This window comes from Syzygium oleosum, unplaced genomic scaffold (assembly GCF_021117445.2).
Source record: "Syzygium oleosum isolate NSW1041296 unplaced genomic scaffold, Sole_v2.1 Sole_v2.07, whole genome shotgun sequence".
NCBI classification, from domain to species: domain Eukaryota; kingdom Viridiplantae; phylum Streptophyta; class Magnoliopsida; order Myrtales; family Myrtaceae; genus Syzygium; species Syzygium oleosum.
Genome location: NW_026607491.1, coordinates 7,648,527 through 7,668,640, shown reverse-complemented (window position 1 = coordinate 7,668,640; position 20,114 = coordinate 7,648,527). Strand labels below are relative to the sequence as shown.

General features: G+C 40.8%; 2 protein-coding genes across 3 annotated transcripts; both read right to left on the bottom strand.

Annotated features, from left to right (window-relative positions):
* Positions 1–3,675: 3,675 nt before the first annotated feature.
* On the bottom strand, positions 3,676–7,543 carry LOC115676128 (uncharacterized). Of its 2 annotated transcripts, none has more exons than XM_056313269.1 (10): positions 7,372–7,543; positions 6,685–6,935; positions 6,279–6,483; positions 6,049–6,139; positions 5,745–5,890; positions 5,228–5,471; positions 4,986–5,090; positions 4,686–4,868; positions 4,396–4,600; positions 3,676–4,250 (listed from the first exon to the last, which is right to left on the bottom strand). In XM_056313269.1, the coding sequence occupies exons 2-10, from the start codon at positions 6,920–6,922 to the stop codon at positions 3,763–3,765; spliced, it is 1,905 nt and encodes a 634-aa protein (XP_056169244.1). In that variant the 5' UTR covers positions 6,923–6,935; positions 7,372–7,543; the 3' UTR covers positions 3,676–3,762. The 2 variants fall into 2 exon arrangements, with proteins under 2 accessions (XP_056169244.1, XP_030454866.1); XM_030599006.2 differs by lacking the exon at positions 7,372–7,543 and adding an exon at positions 7,218–7,339.
* A 3,532-nt stretch (positions 7,544–11,075) lies between these two features.
* Positions 11,076–19,016, bottom strand: LOC115674212 (abscisic-aldehyde oxidase-like). Its single transcript, XM_030596562.2, has 10 exons — positions 18,610–19,016; positions 16,537–18,237; positions 15,957–16,216; positions 15,648–15,857; positions 15,308–15,526; positions 13,266–14,231; positions 13,021–13,116; positions 12,721–12,819; positions 12,026–12,215; positions 11,076–11,747 (listed from the first exon to the last, which is right to left on the bottom strand). Exons 1-10 carry the CDS (start codon positions 18,764–18,766, stop codon positions 11,521–11,523), a joined length of 4,125 nt encoding a protein of 1,374 aa, XP_030452422.1. The 5' UTR covers positions 18,767–19,016; the 3' UTR covers positions 11,076–11,520.
* Positions 19,017–20,114: the final 1,098 nt, after the last annotated feature.

Genomic DNA, 20,114 nt, shown 5'->3' with positions numbered 1-20,114 from the left:
TTTTTATGATTTCTCTTCGGGAAAAAGGTCACAAAAAACCCCAGATTATACTTACTGTGACACATTTATCTTGAACTATTTTTTTGTGACATCAAAAACACCAAAATATACTTACCATGACATATTTACCTTGAAAAAACTTAAGATGATAGAGTAAGGTATATTATAAAATGTGAAAATGGAAAATTACCCAATTAGTCGTAAATTTCGCACAAAAGATTAGGACTTAATTTACAAAATTGAAAAGTTTAATGCTAGATTGGCATTCATACTATAGATCTAAGATTGATTGAACAATCTTTCTAATATTTAACTTCTCCTTGTATTACCTACTCGAATCATCATATTTTGCATTTATTGCATAGCGTTTGAGACAATTTTTAAATGTTGGTGGCTTTTGCCAACAAAGTACTCACAATAGTTTAGATCACGATTATCCAAAAAAAAAAACACAATCAGTGTGCGAATCGCGCATCCCAAGACGTGTTATACCTTTAAATATTGTCATCCTCGAAGCAATGAACATCTTGCAATTCTCCATTTTTCCTGTTAAATATTGCAATTCTTTATCCAATAATTACTAGGGTTAATACCATAAAAACTCTAAATTTATACACTTGTGATAATTTTACCCCTAATTAATTTTTTGATCATAAAAAATCTCAAACCGATAATACACTTATGATAAATTTACTTCAAATTAATATTTTAATTATTAAAAAAATGTAAATTGATACGTTTGTGACTAATCAAACAAGAGGATGAGGGAGGCAAGAGACGTTTTATCTGCTGACCGAGGCAGGGCACGCAAAGCGATGCCCTGGGAAAAAGCAGCAGGAGAGCGGCCTCAAATGTTACCGTTGCCGACAAAACATCTCTGTCTTCCGCCGGTCCAATCGAATTCGCCCTGCTCCGTCCGACCCACGAAAGCAGTGGGGGCCCCTTCGGTGCAGCCGAATTCGGTACGGTTCCCATTCCAACCGAAAAGAAAACTCGAAAAAAAATTACGCGTTTTAATAAAGTGTTTTTTTTTTTTACCGCGAGTTGAAAACCAAAAGGGTAGTGGAAATATGACATTGCTTTTGAGGAACAGTAATTCCGCACATGGATAGGTTTAAAAGGGCGGTGGAGGTTTATTTTTTGACTTTTTTTTATCCCGTCATACAGTAAATGTGGTTAAATTGAAAACGAGCGGGACATTTCAAAGAGTGATCACTTTTAATAGTAATATCGAAAATACGTGAACAATTAGAACCGAAGATTTTTTTTTAGTTTCTGCTGTTTAACAAGTATTTTGAGAATACTCGTTAACAAATGTTATACGGAATTGGTACTAGGTTTATTAAAAGTTGTATACATGATCGATTTGCCGCCAAATGATGTTAGAGTTAGGGTGCGCATGGCAACGATTCTGTGTCCGAGAACTGATTCTGCTCAGAAATGATTCTTTTTAATTTCGTGCCCGGGAACAATTTATAAGCATTTAAAGGCGTCTGGTAATTGCCTAAACTTTCTATTCTTAGAAGAGAAAAAGAACATAAATGCATTTGGTAACTACACAAAATTTCTTTTTATTAATAATATTTTGAATTTTTTAATATTTATTTCTCTTTTTTTCCTTTTTTTTTCTTTTTTGTTTCCTTCCATTCCTTGGCCATGGCTGGCGATGGTGAGGTCGACCTCGCCATGGCTGGGCAAGGTCTCGCTGTCGCGGCCGCGGGCTGCCCTCATCGGCCCTGGCCTGTGGCTGGTGGCCAGCGGCAGGCCGGGAAAAAGAAGAACAACAAAACCAAGAAAAAAAAGAAAACCAAGAAGAATCAGAAATGGAAAAATTGTTCAAGAATCAAGAAGTTATTTTTTTTTGCTTCTTGATTTTGTTCCAAAACTGATTCTGGGAACAATTTTTTACAAATTTGTGCCCGGGTACAAAAAATTTAACAAACGGATATCTGTTCCTAAATTGATTCTAGAAATAAAAGAATATAAATTTTCACTACTTGACAAGTTGCCAAACGGGCCCTTAGAATTTTATAATTTGAAACTTTACACCGTAGAAAGAAGAATGACAACTTTGTGAACGGACGGAAAGCGCGAATTGTCAAGTCTATTTCGAAGTCTCTTTGGGGTGGAACGTGAACTTTTCCCATGCATGTGAAACTCGAGCATGTTTCGAGCATACGTAATTTCTAACGAAATGCTCTCACTAGTTACTTGCGCATCCGTCTACAACACCAAAACCCTTGGGAAATTAGTAAGTGCCTCGGGCCCGGAGTCCAACTCGAATGAGCCGTTTATTAAGTGAGCCGTTCATGAGATTCATGTGCTTCGACGATCTGTGCAAGTCAGTGCCGCACTAGTCCGGCGTACTGAATAAAAGGGTCCCCGACATTTTCTTTTCCCGTTATTCCTTCCCAGATTTTCTAGATCGGACATTGTAATTTAATAATTGCTGGGACGGTTGAATGTATGAATGATTCTCGACAACTATACATGAAGAATTATATTTGATCTCACCTTTTGTGGATGAAACAAGTCCCCCGAATTGAAAATTAATTTGGAGACATGCCTTCTGTCGATTATTTCTTGCAAATTATTGTCCGAGCCAAGAATCTCTTACTTTATTGAACAAAGAAAATAAAATATTGCCCGAGACTTATTCCGCAAAAACATTGAATAAAATAGTTTCAGTCGGAATTATAATTTATTTTTCATTATAAGGATTAAGGAACATCGTCTTACGTGAGTAAAAATAAAGCATGAATTATGCACCTAAACCACATGCTGGTAAACCCATTGCGGAATAAATGCCTGATAAACTCTTCAATAGATAACTTTACAAATTGTCTAAAACACTATGCAAACTTGACGATTTTAAAATGTAAAATACGGTGGTTAGAGAAGGTAATATCGTGAGAAGTCAAATAAAGGTCATTTTCATATTGTAGAAATTGTCCAATCAGCCTTAAATCTATTGTACGGATGTCGATTCAGTCCTAAATTTTCGTGCGAAATTTACGACCGAGAAATTTTCCCTTTTCACGTTTAATAACGTACCTTACTCTATCGTGTTAAAGTAGTTTTAGGTAGATATATATATACTCCTCTTTAGTATAGCAGTCAACGGTATTCTTAGCTTGTTTTTTTTTATCAACATATTGCGACCCACTCTCCGGATTGATCGACGATAGAGTTGCGAGGCACGAGGCATATCCTGTCACATCATATTCGGGTTTTCTTTTTGTAATTTGTATTTTACCTCATGTCATATTCGTTCTGTGCAAATAAGTCGTGCCCTGAATTGTCAGCATTGCTTATAAGCTCATGGTTAGGTGGTTGTCACAAAAAAAAAGGGCAAACAAAAATATTCACCACACGTGAAAATTTCATTAATATTTAAAATTTTTCTTTCATAATTAATCCTTAATCCTTTAGCTATCCACCTAACATTTGGTTTTGGTTCTTATCCACTTCCAACCTTTTCTTTCATTCCGTCGCTGATTAAGCCTCGCCCTGAACATTTATAAGAAGACTTCTTACAGAAACAGTGAGATTGAAATTCATGAATAGTCTTAAGAGTGACTGCATTTCATCAATTGTTCCACAGTCGATTAATGAAGTTCAGCTGGCGAAAAATCGTGATGTAGAAGCAAAATTGCTGCGACGATGATAGTGACCTTTGCTGCAGCATCTGAATTTGTTTCCTTTATTTTCGTTCGAAGAGTACAAGATCGTTGTTTTTCACCCTGAGAGGGAAACCAGAATTCAGGAATCATTCGCCGGGATTGTCGTTAGACCGAACCCGAATGGATATAACGGGTCATAATGCGGATCGCCCACATTCATCGGCAGCTGGTCGACCGTCCTGAACCAAGTGCGTGCGAGCTTGCCGGTGAATCCGTAATCACCAAAAAGCACATCGGTTATGCCCAAGCCTTCGGTCCCCGGAAGCCAAGCTGCGACAAGCGCATCCATTTGGGCCACGTACTGCTCGATCACGACTGGCCGGCCTGATATGATTACGACGACGCACTTGACAGATCCGCACACATTTTTGATAGTGCTTGGGCCGGGCTCGGGTATCGTCATGTTCATGCTGTCGCCATACGATTCGGCATAAGAATGCTCACCGACAACGACAATCGCATAGGAGAATTTGCGCGACTCAACGAATCCCACATCTGGTTCCTCTTGGTACACAACTTCGGTGCTCTGATCGACAGTCTTTCTCACAGCATCCAGGATTGTAGTTCCTGTGAGTAATTATTACGTGCAAGTTATGCTAAGCAGTAAGTTCCTTTCTAACACCGACTACTCTCTCTACACCTCTGTAATCAACCTCAATGATAACTTAAACCAAGTGAAAAATAGTCGAGTTCAAGTTGTTCAACACTTTACCTACTGAATTGTTATTGCCACTAGTGCCTTGCCAAGTGATGGTCCAACCTCCACATTGATATCCCAAGTTATGAGCATGAGTCCCGGCCACTAGTATCTTTTGTGCCTTCTTCGGGAGCGGAAGCACCGGTTCATAACCAGGCTTGCCGTTCTTTAACAGCACGAGCGACTTCCTCACAGCCTCGCGCGCCAACTCCCGATGCTCCTGTCAACATATTAAATGGTTAGTTCGGTTAATCTATTGGTAGTTCATTAGTGGAATTTCGGACTCTGCGCTCTGGGTGCCGCACCTGGCTACCGAGTTGATGGGACAGGCTTAGATCGGCGATCGGGTTCTCAAACAGGCCCATGGTGAATTTCACCCGCAAGATCCTCTTCACAGCGTCATCGATACGGCTCATGGGGATGAAATTTTTGTTCACGAGCATTGTGATGTTGCCAATGAAATCGGTGTAGTTGTAGGGAACCATGATCTATGGCATTGTCAGAAGATACTATTCAGGAGTGATACTCAAGGTTTCTTCGGAAGAACATATATTCACTAACTTGTGAAACAATTTGCAGTCATCATGGAGCAAATGGATCGTTACCATGTCAATTCCAGCTAGAATTCCTGTTTGCACTGAGTACGTATAGTTGCTGCCTGGTACGGGGGTCATCCTATCGATACCCTGCCAATCGGAGATGACGAACCCCTGGAGCCATACAAAGTAATATGTTACTTGCTTCTCAAGCATTTTCCTAAAACATAAGAAGTTCCACGGCTATAAGGACAAAATGTTCACGCAAAAAAGAGATTTCTCTGGGCTGTATACTTGTGTTTGATGCTTACCCTGAATCTGAGCTTGTTCTTGAGGAAACCCGTGATTAGATCATGGTTGGAGTGCATCTTTACCCCATTCCAACTGCTGTAAGAGATCATTATTGTGGAGACGCCCTTGATCACGGCGCTGAAATAGCCCTGCATATGGATGCTAAGGAGCCCGTGGAAGTCAATCACCGTGTTATTCTCGTTAATTCCCTTGGTCGTGCCGCCATCTCCAACATAGTGCTTAGCACACGATGCGACATTTTGCCTTCAAAGAAAAAATTTACTTATCAGCTAACTTGGAATGTGGTTTGCTGCACAAGGTTTTTCTTGCTGTTTACGACTTCAGTGTTACGATACCTCGTATTCTCACAGAAAAGATCACTCATGCAACAAAACTATTGCAAAGAGCTTATGCTTGAACCATATATCATGTCGATTTGAAACAGCAAAGAAAGAGTACTTCTATGCAGTCATACGACCATTTCCTGAACATTGGAAATGTAATTTCAATATGCGTAGACTCGGTTAAGTCACGTACTTTCCAGCCACGAAAGGGACGCCCTTTCGAGAGCCGGGAGGAATATCTCCTTGTAGACCAGGTATTATCTCAGTCATCGCCTTGACAATCGCAGGATCCTCGCTATAGCTTTCATAGCACCGACCCCATCTAGGATCTCGGCATACCTGTAAAAATACAATAAAGGGAAATCAACTTGAGAGATTGTCAGTGATACAGAGAAAGAAAAATTGGCACTCGCACGTTTTAAGGAATATTAAATGATCATACGGCAAGGTACTTCCAAGAAAAGAGATTACAAATGAGTGCCCATCATTTCTCTTACTGCTATACAGGGAGCGAAAACGTAGGGAATTCCAGTGGCTCTGACCTCTAGAGCCGTCGCGGCTCCTATCTTCTTCGCAAGTTGAGGGTCCCTGAGGAATTAAACTACCTTAGTGAATTATTCGGAGCAAATACAAAGTTACACCTTTTTTGCTCCTGTTAAAGACTATGGAAATGATAATGGAATGCGTAAAGAATTAGGACAACACGGCTAGGAATAAGGGTGGATACCTGGTCACACCAAGGCCGACGTTGTGAGGGAATACAGTTGCCTTATAGACATTGTTGTGGCCATGAACAGCATCGATCCCGTAAATCATCGGAATGCCGAGACGGGTTGAGAGAGCTCCCCTCTGGAACTCGTTCACCATGTCCACCCAAGTCTCGACCGAGGCGTTTGTGGCCGGTACGCTTCCGCCACCGCTCAAGACACTCCCTGCTTGAACCAATCACATTCAGTGCTGATAAGGAATAGCTATAACTTCCACTAATAGACTTGAAATGAGCACGAAAAATAGAAGACTAGACTTCACTATGTGGCCTAGCCTCATTGACAAAACAACTGGCCACGAGAGAGGTTTTCATCACATTCCCCAAGCTTTCATAATGTCGATCAAGAAAAAACTGATACTTTTACCTATGAGGTAGTTCTTTATAACATCAGCTGATGCAACAGTCCGCTCAATCTGAGTCATCTGGCCGATCTTTTCAGCTAGCGTCATCCTCTTCATCAAATCCTTGATCCTCACATTGACCGGCTGTTTCGGATCTTTGTACTTCATGTACTCCGATCCGGTGACTGAGGCAGCCCAGAAGCATAGCAAAAGCAGCAATGCTTCAAAGGGTACGCGGCGTCTCAAAATCTCGCCAACCATATCGCCTTTTAGCCTGATAATTCGGGACAATACTAGTGAAAATTCCAGAAAAAAGAATGCACAAAAGCTACGTTAAGCATGACAATTCTCTATCGGACCCATTAAAGATGAGAGAGCAAACAGGCATCATCACAACTGATGCGAATGATCTGAGATGCACGCTGCGTGGAAATAATCTCGTTCAAAGTGAGAGAAGAGTGTCAAATATGTGAAGTGGTGAAAGTACGTTGATCAAAACAAGAGGCATGAGACTGAGGCATGAAATGTGAAGCAAGTGAATGCGTATTGAACTTACTAGCTAGGTGAACTTTCTCTACACTGTGAACTAGAAGCCACAAGGTTGAGGGTTTAAATAGAGAAGTCCTGGGCTTCTGCTTTGGTTCTCCCTCGCTCTCTCACATGTCCAAAATCACCACGAATATAATAACAACACCCCTAACGAATCTTACCGTCGGGAACAGAGAACATTAACTTTTGCTACTGGTCAAGGGACATCAGTTTTCTAATCACTCCGCCTCATTTGTAAGCTCTACACCCGTTAAGAGTTGACCGCTAGAGCATGCTATAAACAGCAATACTCGCACTAATCTCCAGCATCTATCCTTCTGGCCGGCCTTTGCTTCCGCAATAATCTAAGACGAGAAAAGCCTGCTGAAACTTATTATGAGGCCAACTTGGAACCCATTTTGGTTATTCTTTCCCTCACCTACCGTACCGATGAGGCGAGTTGCACATGGATCCTAAGTCAACTGAGACAGCAAAATCTGAGTCTGCAAACACCAAATCTCGCGATGATCTGGCATTATTCTTTGTCGGTAATAGCTAGTCATTCTTTGTTGCAGAAGTTCCACAGATTCACGTGATCTTCACATGCTCTTTCTACTTCTGATTTATTTTCTTCAACCATAGTCAATGCTTCTATTATTATTACGCAACTCTTGGCCAAAAGACGAGGGCTACAACATGTTAAATCGTGCCACGTTATGCAATTTATAATTGGGCTTCCGAGTGCATATGACTCCGTCCACTAAATCGTTTAAGTTGGCAAAATAAAGAAAGGAAATTATTCAGGTTTCTGTGTGAAATTTGCATCATGCCACTATAGCATAGTCGAGTTTCAATTCTTTTATCTTGTGAACCAGATCCGTAAGGACTTGTTAGCATATGCTTGTGTCTTCCATCTTGGTAAGCGCTATGCATGTGCACATTTACTAAGCGCACCAAGTCCCCATGTCACGAGATTTTTGAATATGTGATCCACATTCGATGCATTACAATCCGCCATGCAATAATCAATTTGCAACGCACGAAGAAAGTACTTAAAGAGTTTTTCGACCCAAAAAAAAACTAAAAAAAAGACGTATGTGAGCTTAGTCTCTTTAACAACTTCTAATTTTTCTGCTATTCATCACTTACGAACACATTAAGAAAAGAGACATTGTTTCTCTTCACAAGGGCCCGTTCTGATGCTCTCATAGCATAAAATTGTATCATATCATCACCACATGCACGTTTTGTAATTATGCATGTGCATATAGTGCAATTGTAGCTTTTCTTGTATTATAATTAGCGGATGAAAAGTGGCTCCGCGTATTATACATTTTTAGGGCCCATTTGGCAATGCGCCAAATAGTGAAAATTTCTGTTCTTTTGTTCCCAGAATCAGTATGGGAACAAAAATCCGTTTGTTAAAATTTTTGTGCCCGGGCACAATTTTGCATAAAATTGATCCCAGAATCAGTTTTGCAACAGAATCAAGAAGCAAAAAAAAGTAGCTTCTTGAATCTGGAACAATTTTTTCGGAACTGATTTTTCTTGATTTTCATCTTTCTTTTTTATTTGTTCTTCATCTTCTTCTCGGCCCACTGCTGGCCCGCCGCCGGTCATCGGCCACTGGCGACCGTCCACCGACGACCAACCAGGGCCGGTGAGGGTGGCCCTCGCCGCCCCCGGCGACGGCCAGGTCGGCCCTCGCCGCCCCCGACGACGGTGAGGTCGGCCTTGCCAGATCTGGGTGAGGTCGGCCTTGCCAGATCTGGGTGAGGTCGGCCTCACCAGATCTGGGCGAGGTCGAGCCTCGCCCGGCCATGGCGGGGCCGACCTCGCCGTCACGGGGGGTGGCGACGGTGAGGTCGGCCTTGCCTTGGCCGGGCAAGGCTCGACCTCACCGTGATCTGGCGAGGTCGACCTCGCCGTCGCCAGGGACGACGACGGCAAGGTTGGCCTCGCCAGATCTGGGCGAGGTCGAGCCTCGCCCGGCCAAGGTGAGGTCGAGCCTCGCCCGGCCAAGGCGAGGCCGACCTTGCCGTCGCGGGGGGGGTGGCGACGGCGAGGTCGGCCTTGCCAAATCTGGGCGAGGTCAAGCCTCGCCCAACCATGGCGAGGCCGACCTCACCGTCGCGACCGGCGAGGCCGGCGGCGAGGGCAGTGACGCCCTCGCTGGCCATGGCCAAGGAAAAAAATATTAAAAAATTCAAAATATTATTAAAATATTATTAATAAAAAGAAATTTTGTGTAGTTACCAAACACATTTCTGTTCTTTTTCTATTCTAAGAATAGAAATTTTTGGCAGTTACCAAACGCCTTCAAATGTTTAGAAATTGTTCCCGGGCACAAAATAAAAAAGAATCATTTCTGACCAGAATCTGTTCCTTGGTACAGAATGGTTGCCATGCGCAGTCTTATATTCTTAAAAAAAATTGTTAATAATGGTGTCTCGTAATATGTAGTCTAATCCAATTTAATATATTATATTAAAGCTGACTTTGAGTGCATTTAATGTGCATGTTTTTTTAATGAACATGTATTACATGCGCATAGGAGGAGAATATCTCTTTTCTACCTAGATAAATTTAATTAAAAAAACCTTTGAATCCTTAATTTTTATATAGATATCCAAATCTATACTACAACATATGTATTGTTATGCATCGGAGGAGAAAGTTTGTCCTAATATCAGTTTTTTTAATTATATTTTAAAGACAAATACCAACGCAATTTATGAGTCTTTTCCTTTTTCAAATAAAAGTTTAAACTTTTCCAACAAAACTAAAATGTTTAAGAAAAGATCCTTTGATTCTCGATAGGAAACATTACCAATTTAGCTCTAAACCCATTGTAAGGATGTCAATTTATTCTTAAACTTTTTTAATTCTACCAATGTAGCCTAAATCTTTGAGCAAAATTCTAATCTAGGCCATTCGGCCAATTGCCACCGGAAATTGCTGACGTGGCAATCCACGAGTTGTCCACATCATTGTGTTATGTAGGACAGCTGGAGATGACTGGATGCCACGTCAACGATTTTCGACGGCAATTGATTGGAATGACTGCTTTGGAATTTCATAAAAGGGTTCAAGACTACCTTCACACAATTAGAAGTTTATGATTGAATTAACATTCGTATCAATAGGTTTAAGACTGATTGAATAATTATCAAAATTTAGTTCTACCATTAGATTTTTGGAACAAATACATTAGAAGCCTTAAAACTTGTCGCAAAAGTGTAATCGAGTCATAAAATTTTCAAGAAGTGCGATGCACTATAGAAGTCTTAAAACTTGTTATAAAAGTGCAATTGAGTCCTAAAACTTTCAAAAAGTGCAATCAAGTCTTAAATATTGTCAAATTGATTCAATCAAGTACTTCCGTTAACACGTCAATTTAACAAACGGAAAATATCGATGTGGCATTTTTTAATTATTTTCTCTCTCCTATTTGACTTTTTTTTTTCTCCAAATCTTATTCAAATTAGATTAAAAAACTAAAAAGGGATAGAATCTCATTTGAAAAAGAAAAAAAAAATTGCCCAAAAAAGATATCTGAACGATGAGACATCGTCTCCCCAAATTTTGGCCTCTCAAGCTCCTTGCAATAAGACATATAACGGGAGACGTGATTTTATAGCTTGATTCCTCCTATTATTTACCAATTTCGTGTTTTTTTTTTTTTGGTCGAACCAATTTCGTGTTTACCAAGAGATTCCTTGCAAAAAGTCGTGCAGAAAACAAAAATAAGAAAGATCGCCCGGAAAAGATATATGGGCGACAATCACCGAAATTTTGCTCTCATAAAATTCTATGTTTCTTGAAACGCGAAAGCTCAATCGCCTTATCAATTCGATTAACCACCGCAAAATGTTTGTGCAACGTGTTTTGTTGAGCAAAAAGAAAAGTATCAATTTCATTGGAAAACTTATCCTCGCATTCTCCTTGCATCTATGGAGACTAGTGAAGCGAATAATACAATGAGAAAGGTCAATGCCCCGTTGAAGAACGAAAGTCGCCCGGCAGACGTATACACAGTGGCGACTTTTCCATGCGCAAAGTGCGATCTCTCGACAACTACCCGACTCCTGCAGCAGCGAATCGAAACCAGACTTTCTTCTTCCGTCGTATATTCAAAGGAGTTCCATCACGTGGCGACTTACTATTGAGCATCCTCCCTGTGAAGGATTCTTCAAGAATCGCTTCAGGAGATGAAAGTTAGTTGCACCCTTCAGAAGAAACCATCTACTGTCTCAGAGATATGCTGTGTAACGAGTATACTCTGTCTTCTTTTGGTACATGTGGTAGGGAAGGAGATGGTCAGGTTGGTCTCATACTTTCTGCTCCTTCCCCAATCTCCAGTCCAAGTAACTCTCCACACCATTTAGCCCACAAAGCCCCTTTACAACCGGCATTGTTGCGGGGACACCCAGCTGGAATATCGGATTAGACTCGTCATGACCGCTCCAAGAAAGGAGCTGTTCTCTGGCTTCTTTTATAGCCGCTCTTGCCGCACAGTGAATCGACACGGCCAGAAGTAAGGGTGGCTCACCGGAAGCTGCATGAGAATTCAAGTTCGGCTGGGTTAGTCTAATGCAATAATCCAACAAATTGATTTACATGTCCAACAACTAAGCTGGTGAAGGATCATTGCCCTGCCTTCATTTTGTAAGTTTCTGTTGCGGACCAACAGTACCTTTTCATGCCTAAGTCCAACTAGATAACGGTCCTATACTCAGCGGACAGATCGCCACCGTTTACGAAACTTTCGACACAGTCACTACCACTCGTCGATATTTTGCATACTTCTTGCTAGATGAAGAAAAGCAATTATACCTTTGGAAGAGAGAACTCGTTTCTGGTGATGCCCGCTATTAAGGATCTCAACATTAAATTCTTTTGGTATAGTGTCTAAAGTTGGGATTTTGTATGTCCATGTGCCGTCTGCCACCACCAGACCTTCTGAATTTGTCAGGTACTCCTCAAGCATAAAAAACCCAAGTCCCTGAACAAATGCACCTTCTATCTGCAATAATGAATTCAAAAAAAGAGTCAGCAAAAAGAGTTAATTCGAATTAAAACAATCCTTGTGACCTTTTCTTCAGAATATGTTTTAGCTGATGTCCTTGGTTTTTTTATTATTTGAGTTGAAGGGACTGATATCAAAAAATTGCACCTTATTAATTAAGATAAAGACGAACACATGTCATGTTAATTCTATTTGAAATAGATTTAAAGCCTGAAGCAGATAGAAGATGCTTTAATCACAGGTCAATGGCATCAAGCACCTCTTCATGATGACAATAAGCGTTAACAATAGGTTTAAATATTAATGAAGTGCTTTTATGCCAATATAGCAATTCATGTTCCAAAGACTAAGTCTGTCCTTTTTTCTTAGACTCCCCTTTCAGTTCCTCTCATCTATGATGTCCTACTTTGCAGTTCATAATCTCAGCAGGTAGAATGAATTTCCCAATAGCCAAGATAACATAAAGCCAGATGCACTATCAGGTTTAAGCTGTTAGCATAACCTGTCCAAGATCAATAGCAGGATTGAGGCTCTTTCCACAGTCATAGATGATATCTACCCGAAGGATTCTGGTTTCTCCTGTCAGAAGATCTACCTCAACCTGAGGCGCCAAAATTTCAGTCACATTCAGACGACATTGAAAATCTACAGTCAAGCAAATAGGGTAGTATGCTTCATTCTGAAACACTACATATTATGTCTAACGGCTTTACAAGAAACACTGCCCAGGTAAGGTGGTTTTACATCAAGATATGATCCATTAAATTGAACAGAAAATACTGCGTGTCAGCAGACAACTTGCCTCGCTCACAGCAGCACCGTAGTTCAGATATTGCATGGAGTCCATCTCAGGAGCATAATACGTACTTGCTGATAAGTTAATAGATTGGTTGTACGCCTGCAAGTAACCACATAAAACAGAGAGGTTGACTCAGCACCATAAAATGGACATGTTGATTGACAATACTTGAATGTAAAAGGGAGTACACAGATTTGGGCTGCTAAGTGATTAGAGGTAAAAGAGTAACTATTAGCAAATAGAGTTACCTGACCAACCAAAACCTCCCATGTAACAGATCCCATTTGTTCCTGTAAACTATTTTTAAGTGGCGAGAGTCTTTGAGCCAAAATATCACAACAAATTCTAACAGCTTGACAGCTTGCTTCAGACGTGGTGCTTCCAGCTGTAAAACCGCCTTGAATAAGGCTCAACGTATCAGCTTGAATGACTCGTATTTTTTCCGAGAGCTCTGTAGTTCCATCACATTGGACTGAACTAAGCGCAAATGCTACCATCTGTTTTACCTTTGTCCACAGCCCTTGGCCAATCTCAATTCCACCAACTTCAACAACAATAGATCCATCATTTAAAATGCTCACCTTACCAGGGGTTGCTCTCAATGCCACTTCATGCACTATAGGTACTCGGGAAATGCCCCTTTTCTTCCATAAGCTACTTCTGTTGAACTCTTTTACCATCTCAATCCTTTGGTCTAGATTAGAAGACAAGGCCAGCTTAGTCCAGATTGAATGTAATGTGTATTCTTGGGGTTCTCCCGCAGCATGCTTATAAAACAAGCTAAGGCTGCTATGAGTGTGGAGATTAATGTTTCTCACAGAATCTACATTCATGGAAAGGGTAGATGCTACATGCTCAATCACGGCTTCGGCAATAAATGTCCCTTGAACCTCTCCTGGAGCCCTCATTGCTGACTTACTTGTATGGTTTGTTTTGCATACCTTTATATCAAATGATAGAGCACCCCAGTCGTACTTTTTAATAGCATCAACCATATGCAGTGGCATCACTACACTTATATCAGTAGATAATCCTCCATTTAGTAATATGTCAAGTCGTAAGGCTGTAATCTTGCCATTGGACTTGAATCCAACACTGTAAGTTATTTTCATGGGATGCCGTCCTCCTGCCATAATCATATCTGTTTTGCGGTTGAGATAAGTCCTTACCGGGCGCCGCAGTTTATGAGCTGCAAGTGCACATGCGGTAGCGACCTAAAAACATCATAGATCCATCAACAATAAATCAAATATAAGCCTTACAGTGCTAAGACCCCATACCTAGAGCTAACAACATGTAACCAAATGTAGCTAATGTAGAGTAAGATATAGTCCAGCAGAGATTTAGGAGGAAATCAACTAGCAAATTTGCACATATATGTATATCCCTGCTTGAACTTCTTTTGGATAAAAGAAGTGGTACTACAAAAGCGATCAGTGAAAGCTAAAAGTAGGACTTTTTTTAACTCGACATGGAAAAGAAATGTAAGCAGATACTGTAGAAGCAAACAACAAAACATCAGCATCATAGAGATGTTTCTAACTCAAATCATAGTTTCAGGTTGCAATGATAAATTTGGATACTGATTCCTTTTTTAGTGCTGAAAAGTGAAAAAGAAATATCAAACAAATGAAGGTACTTATGCTACACAAATGTCCAACACGTAGAACTAAAATTAGTACGCGTTGTGTGTTGATCACCAGAAGACCCAAAGATTACAGCAATGCCAAAATCAGCAAGATATTTTAGCAGAAATGAAATTAGTCCTTTGTGTGTCAATCCCCAGAAAATCCAACAGCAATGCCAATATCGACAAAATATTTTGCAGAAAAACCATGCCATAGATGTATATCTCTTGTCCTCTAACCTCGATGGTAAACTGAATTTTTTTACTACTGCAAATAAATAAATCCACGGCATTATTTAATTTAGGTAAAATAAGTACAGATAAGGACTTGTAATGTAACCTCATTTATTGATAGAGTTCTACCAAAGAGAATTGATCGCTAAAGGCAAGTTTTAGGACTGCAATGGTTATTTAGTTTGAAATTATCTACACCCATAAGTGAAAGCTGGGAGCATTGTCAAGAGAAGACAGATTAACTTGACTTGGGAGAAGAAAAAAGAGAACAACATCCTCCAAATTATGGTAGAAAAGTATGCGAAGTCTCTTGAATCCAGGACCCTCTTCAATTATGCAATGATTCTGTTCCTCTTTTACTATAAAACATAAACCTTACATGTTACCATGCAGAAGTACCAAATAGAGATGATTATATTATACACTCACCGGCATGGCCCTTATAGCTTTTCCACCAAACCCTCCTCCAACCCTTCTCGTAATAACACGAACATTATGTCCAAGAATGCCAAGACACCTTGCAATTGTGTTGTGTGCATATTCAGGGCACTGACTCGAACTATAGACGACCATGCAGTTATCTTCATCCGGTACAGCTAGTGCAGTCTGGTTCTCCATGTAAAAGTAGTACTGTGATCCCAGTTCAATCTGCATATATAGCAATTAATTGACCTAGTTTCAAAAAATGAGTCCCCTGTAAGAAAATCTTGCTAATAGCAACGATGGAACAAGTGAAGAAGACAATGGCTAAATATCTGAACTGAAGTACCTTTGCAGAAAGAATTTTGTTATCCGCTTCAGCCATTCCCTTTGATAAATCCGCAACTTCACTGGGGTAAAGGAAAGAAGGCACCTCAAAGAAACTAGATCTCTCAACAGCCTCTTCTAACGATAAAATGGGTGTTTCTAAACTATCCACATCATAGTCAACCACTGCAGAGTCTGCAGCCATATCAGCATGTTTCTGTGTGTCGGCTACCTGCAGAGCAATCGCAACAAATATAAGTTTAGTTGAATCCACATTCCATTATATCTGATGAAAGCAAGGAGGTGATTGCAAGATAAGTAACTGGTTTACCACTAAGGCAATAGGCTGACCGGCACAGTGAGCGAGCTCGTCAGCAAACAAAGGTTCGAAACCAAATATGGTACTTGATCCTACATTCTGTCCACCATCTGGAATGTCTTGAAAGGAAATGATTGAGTAGACAGAATTAGATGGTACACTAGATGGTATTCTGATACCCTTTATCCGTGCAAGAGGCCTGGTGCTGTATATGAATGCCCCGTATAGGCAATTTGCTGGTGAAGGAATATCATCAACATACACAGCTTCACCTACATAGGAGATTGTGCTTATCTTTTAACAGGAAGATTGCAGCAATAATTCTGAGAATGAAGAGATTAGATAATTCTTCCATTTGTAAGAAATATTAGAAATCTTTCCAGACAGTGCTAGTTGATCAAATAATCAGTGGTATGATTAACCAAAAGATATCCGGTGCTACACTGCTGAAAAAGATTGATTAATTGGCAACTGAATATAAAAACTAAATGAGTCAACTCCACCTGATAATTAAGGGTGCAAAAGCTCTCGTTGGTAATTATTGCTGTTTAAACTTCCAATATAGTGAGAGAGAGAGAGAGAAAGAACGAACCAGAAGCCTGAATGGCTGCTTCGGATTTTTTAATTGGCTCTCCAACAGGATAGTAATCTTTATTCAGTTCGACAACCTGACTTGCTGATGATAGCAAGGAAGAGATTTGGCTATGTGGAAACTCCCCGTGTTCCTGAGTTAGATTGGGTTCCCCAGCCGAAATCGCACTCTTGTAACCATGTAAACCATTATTGACTGTTTTAGCCCTAGACTCAACAAGGGGGCTAAGGAACTTAAAAACAAAGCCAACAGCCAAGCTTGACCTGTAAGCAGGATCCCTTGTTCCATAGTCTGCCACAATAGTAGCTTTAACTACTTCAATTGCCTCTCTTAATACACTCAGGCTCAGCACTTTTCCAGTTAAAGTTTCCTCGACCTTTCTTGCTCGTATAGCGTGTTGAGTCCCATAAGCACCAAAAGCTAACTGACAATTGTTTATGAAAATTTCATGAAGAGCCTCACTAACAGTAACTTCAGCCAAGAAAGCTGCATTTAAATAGGGCAATGCATTCCCAAGAGGTCGCGGTGCAGCTCGATATGTTTCAAAAAGTAGTCTTTTCATGGCTTCAGAAGCCTTACTTTTTCTCAAGTGCCAAGTTGGGATTTTAATACTTAAAAGTACACTTTTGGAATCCAACGGAGACCTTTCTAAAAAGTCCTCCAATGTAAGCCTTTCTTGCTTGGGTCCGGACATTACAGTCACCTGTGAATCTACAGCGAGAAGTACAGTAGCAATATCTGAAGGGAAATGAAATCTCTGCGCCATCACTAAATTTCCTCCCAGACTAGCTGTGTTCCTGATAAAGCCTGAAGCGATTTTCTCCATGTGATCAGCAGTTTTTCTGAATATCATTCCACCCTCTGTGGATGGCATACACTTGCTGTGTTCCCTCAATGCTTCAATAGCCTTAGAAATTGTCACAGTTGTCCCAAATTCAATTCCTGTTTCATCTATTTTGACAATGGCGAGCTCAGGAATATTCCTGAGATCAATGTACTTCTCCCATCGCTTGACTTCCTTATAGTAACCCATCCCCGTGTTTCCACTGACTAGTTTTACAAGGGAAGCATCGCTGGTGCCATCAGTTTCCAACAGGCATCGAAGATCTTCAACAGTGGTCGGAGTATACCAGTCATACCTCTTAGCATCCAAGACCGCAGAAGACTTTATTTCTTTCTTCAGAAACTTGGGAAACGTGCATTTCTCATCTTTGCGGCAATACGGAGGTAACCTACTCATCTTGAACTCCTCACTATCCCCCTTTCTCCAAAAAGAATTGAGTCCCAAATCTTCCAAATCGACATCAGCCGCAAAACTTTTGCAAGCATCAGCTATAGGCCGATACCCGGTACAGCGGCAAAGATTTCCTGCGATAGCCTTCTCAGACTCAAAGACGGACAGTTTGGAGAATCCTGGAGAAGGCTCAGGCCTGTCCGTCTTCTCGGCATTGACCAGCGCACCGTAGAGCGACATACACATCCCAGGGGTGCAGAAGCCACACTGAGAGGCGTGGAAGCCGGAGAACCTTTGGTGGATCGGGTGGAACCCGTCTTTGCTGTTCCCAAGCCCTTCAGTAGTTGTAATAGAGCATCTATTTACACTACATAGCAGGGTGAGACATGAACTTGCAGTGATGTCCTCAACTCGGTCAAGCACAGGATCATATCTGGACAAGAGGACAACACAAGCACCACAGCCACCTGCAAAACCCAAAATTGTAAAAGCTCGTGTCCATCATACTTGGTGATGCAATACTCTTCATAACAATACCACATACCAAAATAAAGAAAAAGAACATGTAAAGACTCCGATGCTGTGAGCTCCAATATAAATTTTGCCTCCGGAACCAAATGACATCCGGAGAAATTCAATAAGCAACAAAAGTAGAGACTAGAGAGGAAGCACCCGAACACACAACACATATTGTCTCCACTAACCACTTCAATCTCAGAACACAGACCGAACCAGCAAAACAACGAGCCCTCCCAATATAACTAAAAACCCACCAACACGCGAACGAGCTCTAGCTCACTGAACAAACGAAAGCATAGACACTCGAATCGGAGGCTCACCTTCACCGCAACCGAGCTTGACGCTCTTGAACCGAGTCCGAGTGCGGAGGAACTCGAGCAGAGTGGTGGAGGGGTCGATGCCCGAGACCTCGAACCTCTCCCCGTTGACAGCGAACACGAGAACCCCGTCGGCGGGCTCGGCCTCTCTCCCCTCCATCTCGCGAGGGGGGCCACTGCGGACTCTGCAACCACAAGCTTCAGTGCTCACCGTTTCTTGTTGACTTTGTTTATCTTCATCAAGGCAGGACCCCGAGCCGCCACAGAAGCTGCCAAAAAAGATGACGCGCCGTCCTAGGAATCCTTCCTATCTTTAACCCGCGTTGATAAGAAGGGAAACTTGCAAAAGGTGCTGCAGATCGGTCGCAAAGCTGAAGTTGTCTCCTCTTCTTTGACTTTCTTTCGGAGGACGTGCGCATGAGTTTGAGTGAGCGAGCGGAACATTGAAAAATGACAGCGAACCAAGAAAGGCTGCGAAGACACGTGGCAGGCCAGACGGCAATTTCCTGCGGCACTGCTCTGCAGCACAACATAATACCTTGATGCACCATCGACCGTCAAATCTTCGGATGATACTAGTCAACAAAGAAAAGTTACTTTATTAGTGGGATAATCTCAACCGTCGAATGGCATAAAAAGTGCAATCGTAGTACAGCTAATGTCAAAAAAAAAAAAAATCTGAAACACGTACGATTATACCACGTTTAGCGAATAAGTCTTCAAAAAATCTAAATTATGCCTATTCTAACGTATTTATCCTAAAAAAAAATTTGTAACATCAAAAATCCCGAACTTATATACGTTGAATACATTTACCGTTAAAAATCTACGTTCATGGATGGCGGAAAACAAACTATATTGACAATAGAGCCTACGCTACTTAAAGTGAAACAAAAACAATGTCATTTTAGTTAAAAAAAATCATCTGACTGAATCTTTATGGATGATAAATGTGTCACGTGGGTACAAGTTTAGAGTTTTTGATGTTAGAAGAGAAAGTTTAAGGTAAATGTATTATAGTAAATATATTTTATGTCGCAAAAGAAATTTTAGAGTAAATGTGTCACAATGAACATAATTTTTTATTTTTTATAATTTTTTCTCTTACATTTACCCCAAACTCATTTTCGCATCAGAAAAATTCCCGAAATAGTACACGCATACCATATTTATCCAAACTAATTTTCGTGTTACAGAAAATCTCAAACCAATACACCCGTGCCACATTTACTACAAATTGGCATGCCCGTGGCATATTTGCCCAAAAAATCATGATTTTTTGTAATAAGAAAATTAATTTGCAAGTAAATGTGGCATGGATAACCAATGGTTAGATTTTAGATTTTTTGTGACACAAATATTGATTTAGGGGTATATGTGATATGAATGATCAAAAGGAACCGCCCAAATCAAAAACTCCCTAAACCGAACCGAACCGAACCGAACCGAATCGGTTTTGGGCAATTACCCATCCAAACTACTTGGACCAAATATTTTTGTTCTTTTTA

Excerpts from the sequence above, each read along its gene's own strand:
- LOC115676128 (XM_056313269.1), bottom strand. The coding sequence starts at position 6,922 with ATGGTTGGCGAGATTTTGAGACGCCGCGTACCCTTTGAAGCATTGCTG. Across the intron at positions 4,869-4,985 it reads TTCTAGCTGGAATTGACATG|ATCATGGTTCCCTACAACTA; the intron begins GTAACGATCCAT and ends ACAATGCCATAG. Across the intron at positions 4,251-4,395 it reads TGGCAATAACAATTCAGTAG|GAACTACAATCCTGGATGCT; the intron begins GTAAAGTGTTGA and ends AATTACTCACAG.
- LOC115674212 (XM_030596562.2), bottom strand. The coding sequence starts at position 18,766 with ATGGAGGGGAGAGAGGCCGAGCCCGCCGACGGGGTTCTCGTGTTCGCT. Across the intron at positions 14,232-15,307 it reads AAGCTATAAGGGCCATGCCG|GTCGCTACCGCATGTGCACT; the intron begins GTGAGTGTATAA and ends TGATGTTTTTAG. Across the intron at positions 12,216-12,720 it reads CTGCTATTGATCTTGGACAG|ATAGAAGGTGCATTTGTTCA; the intron begins GTTATGCTAACA and ends TCATTATTGCAG.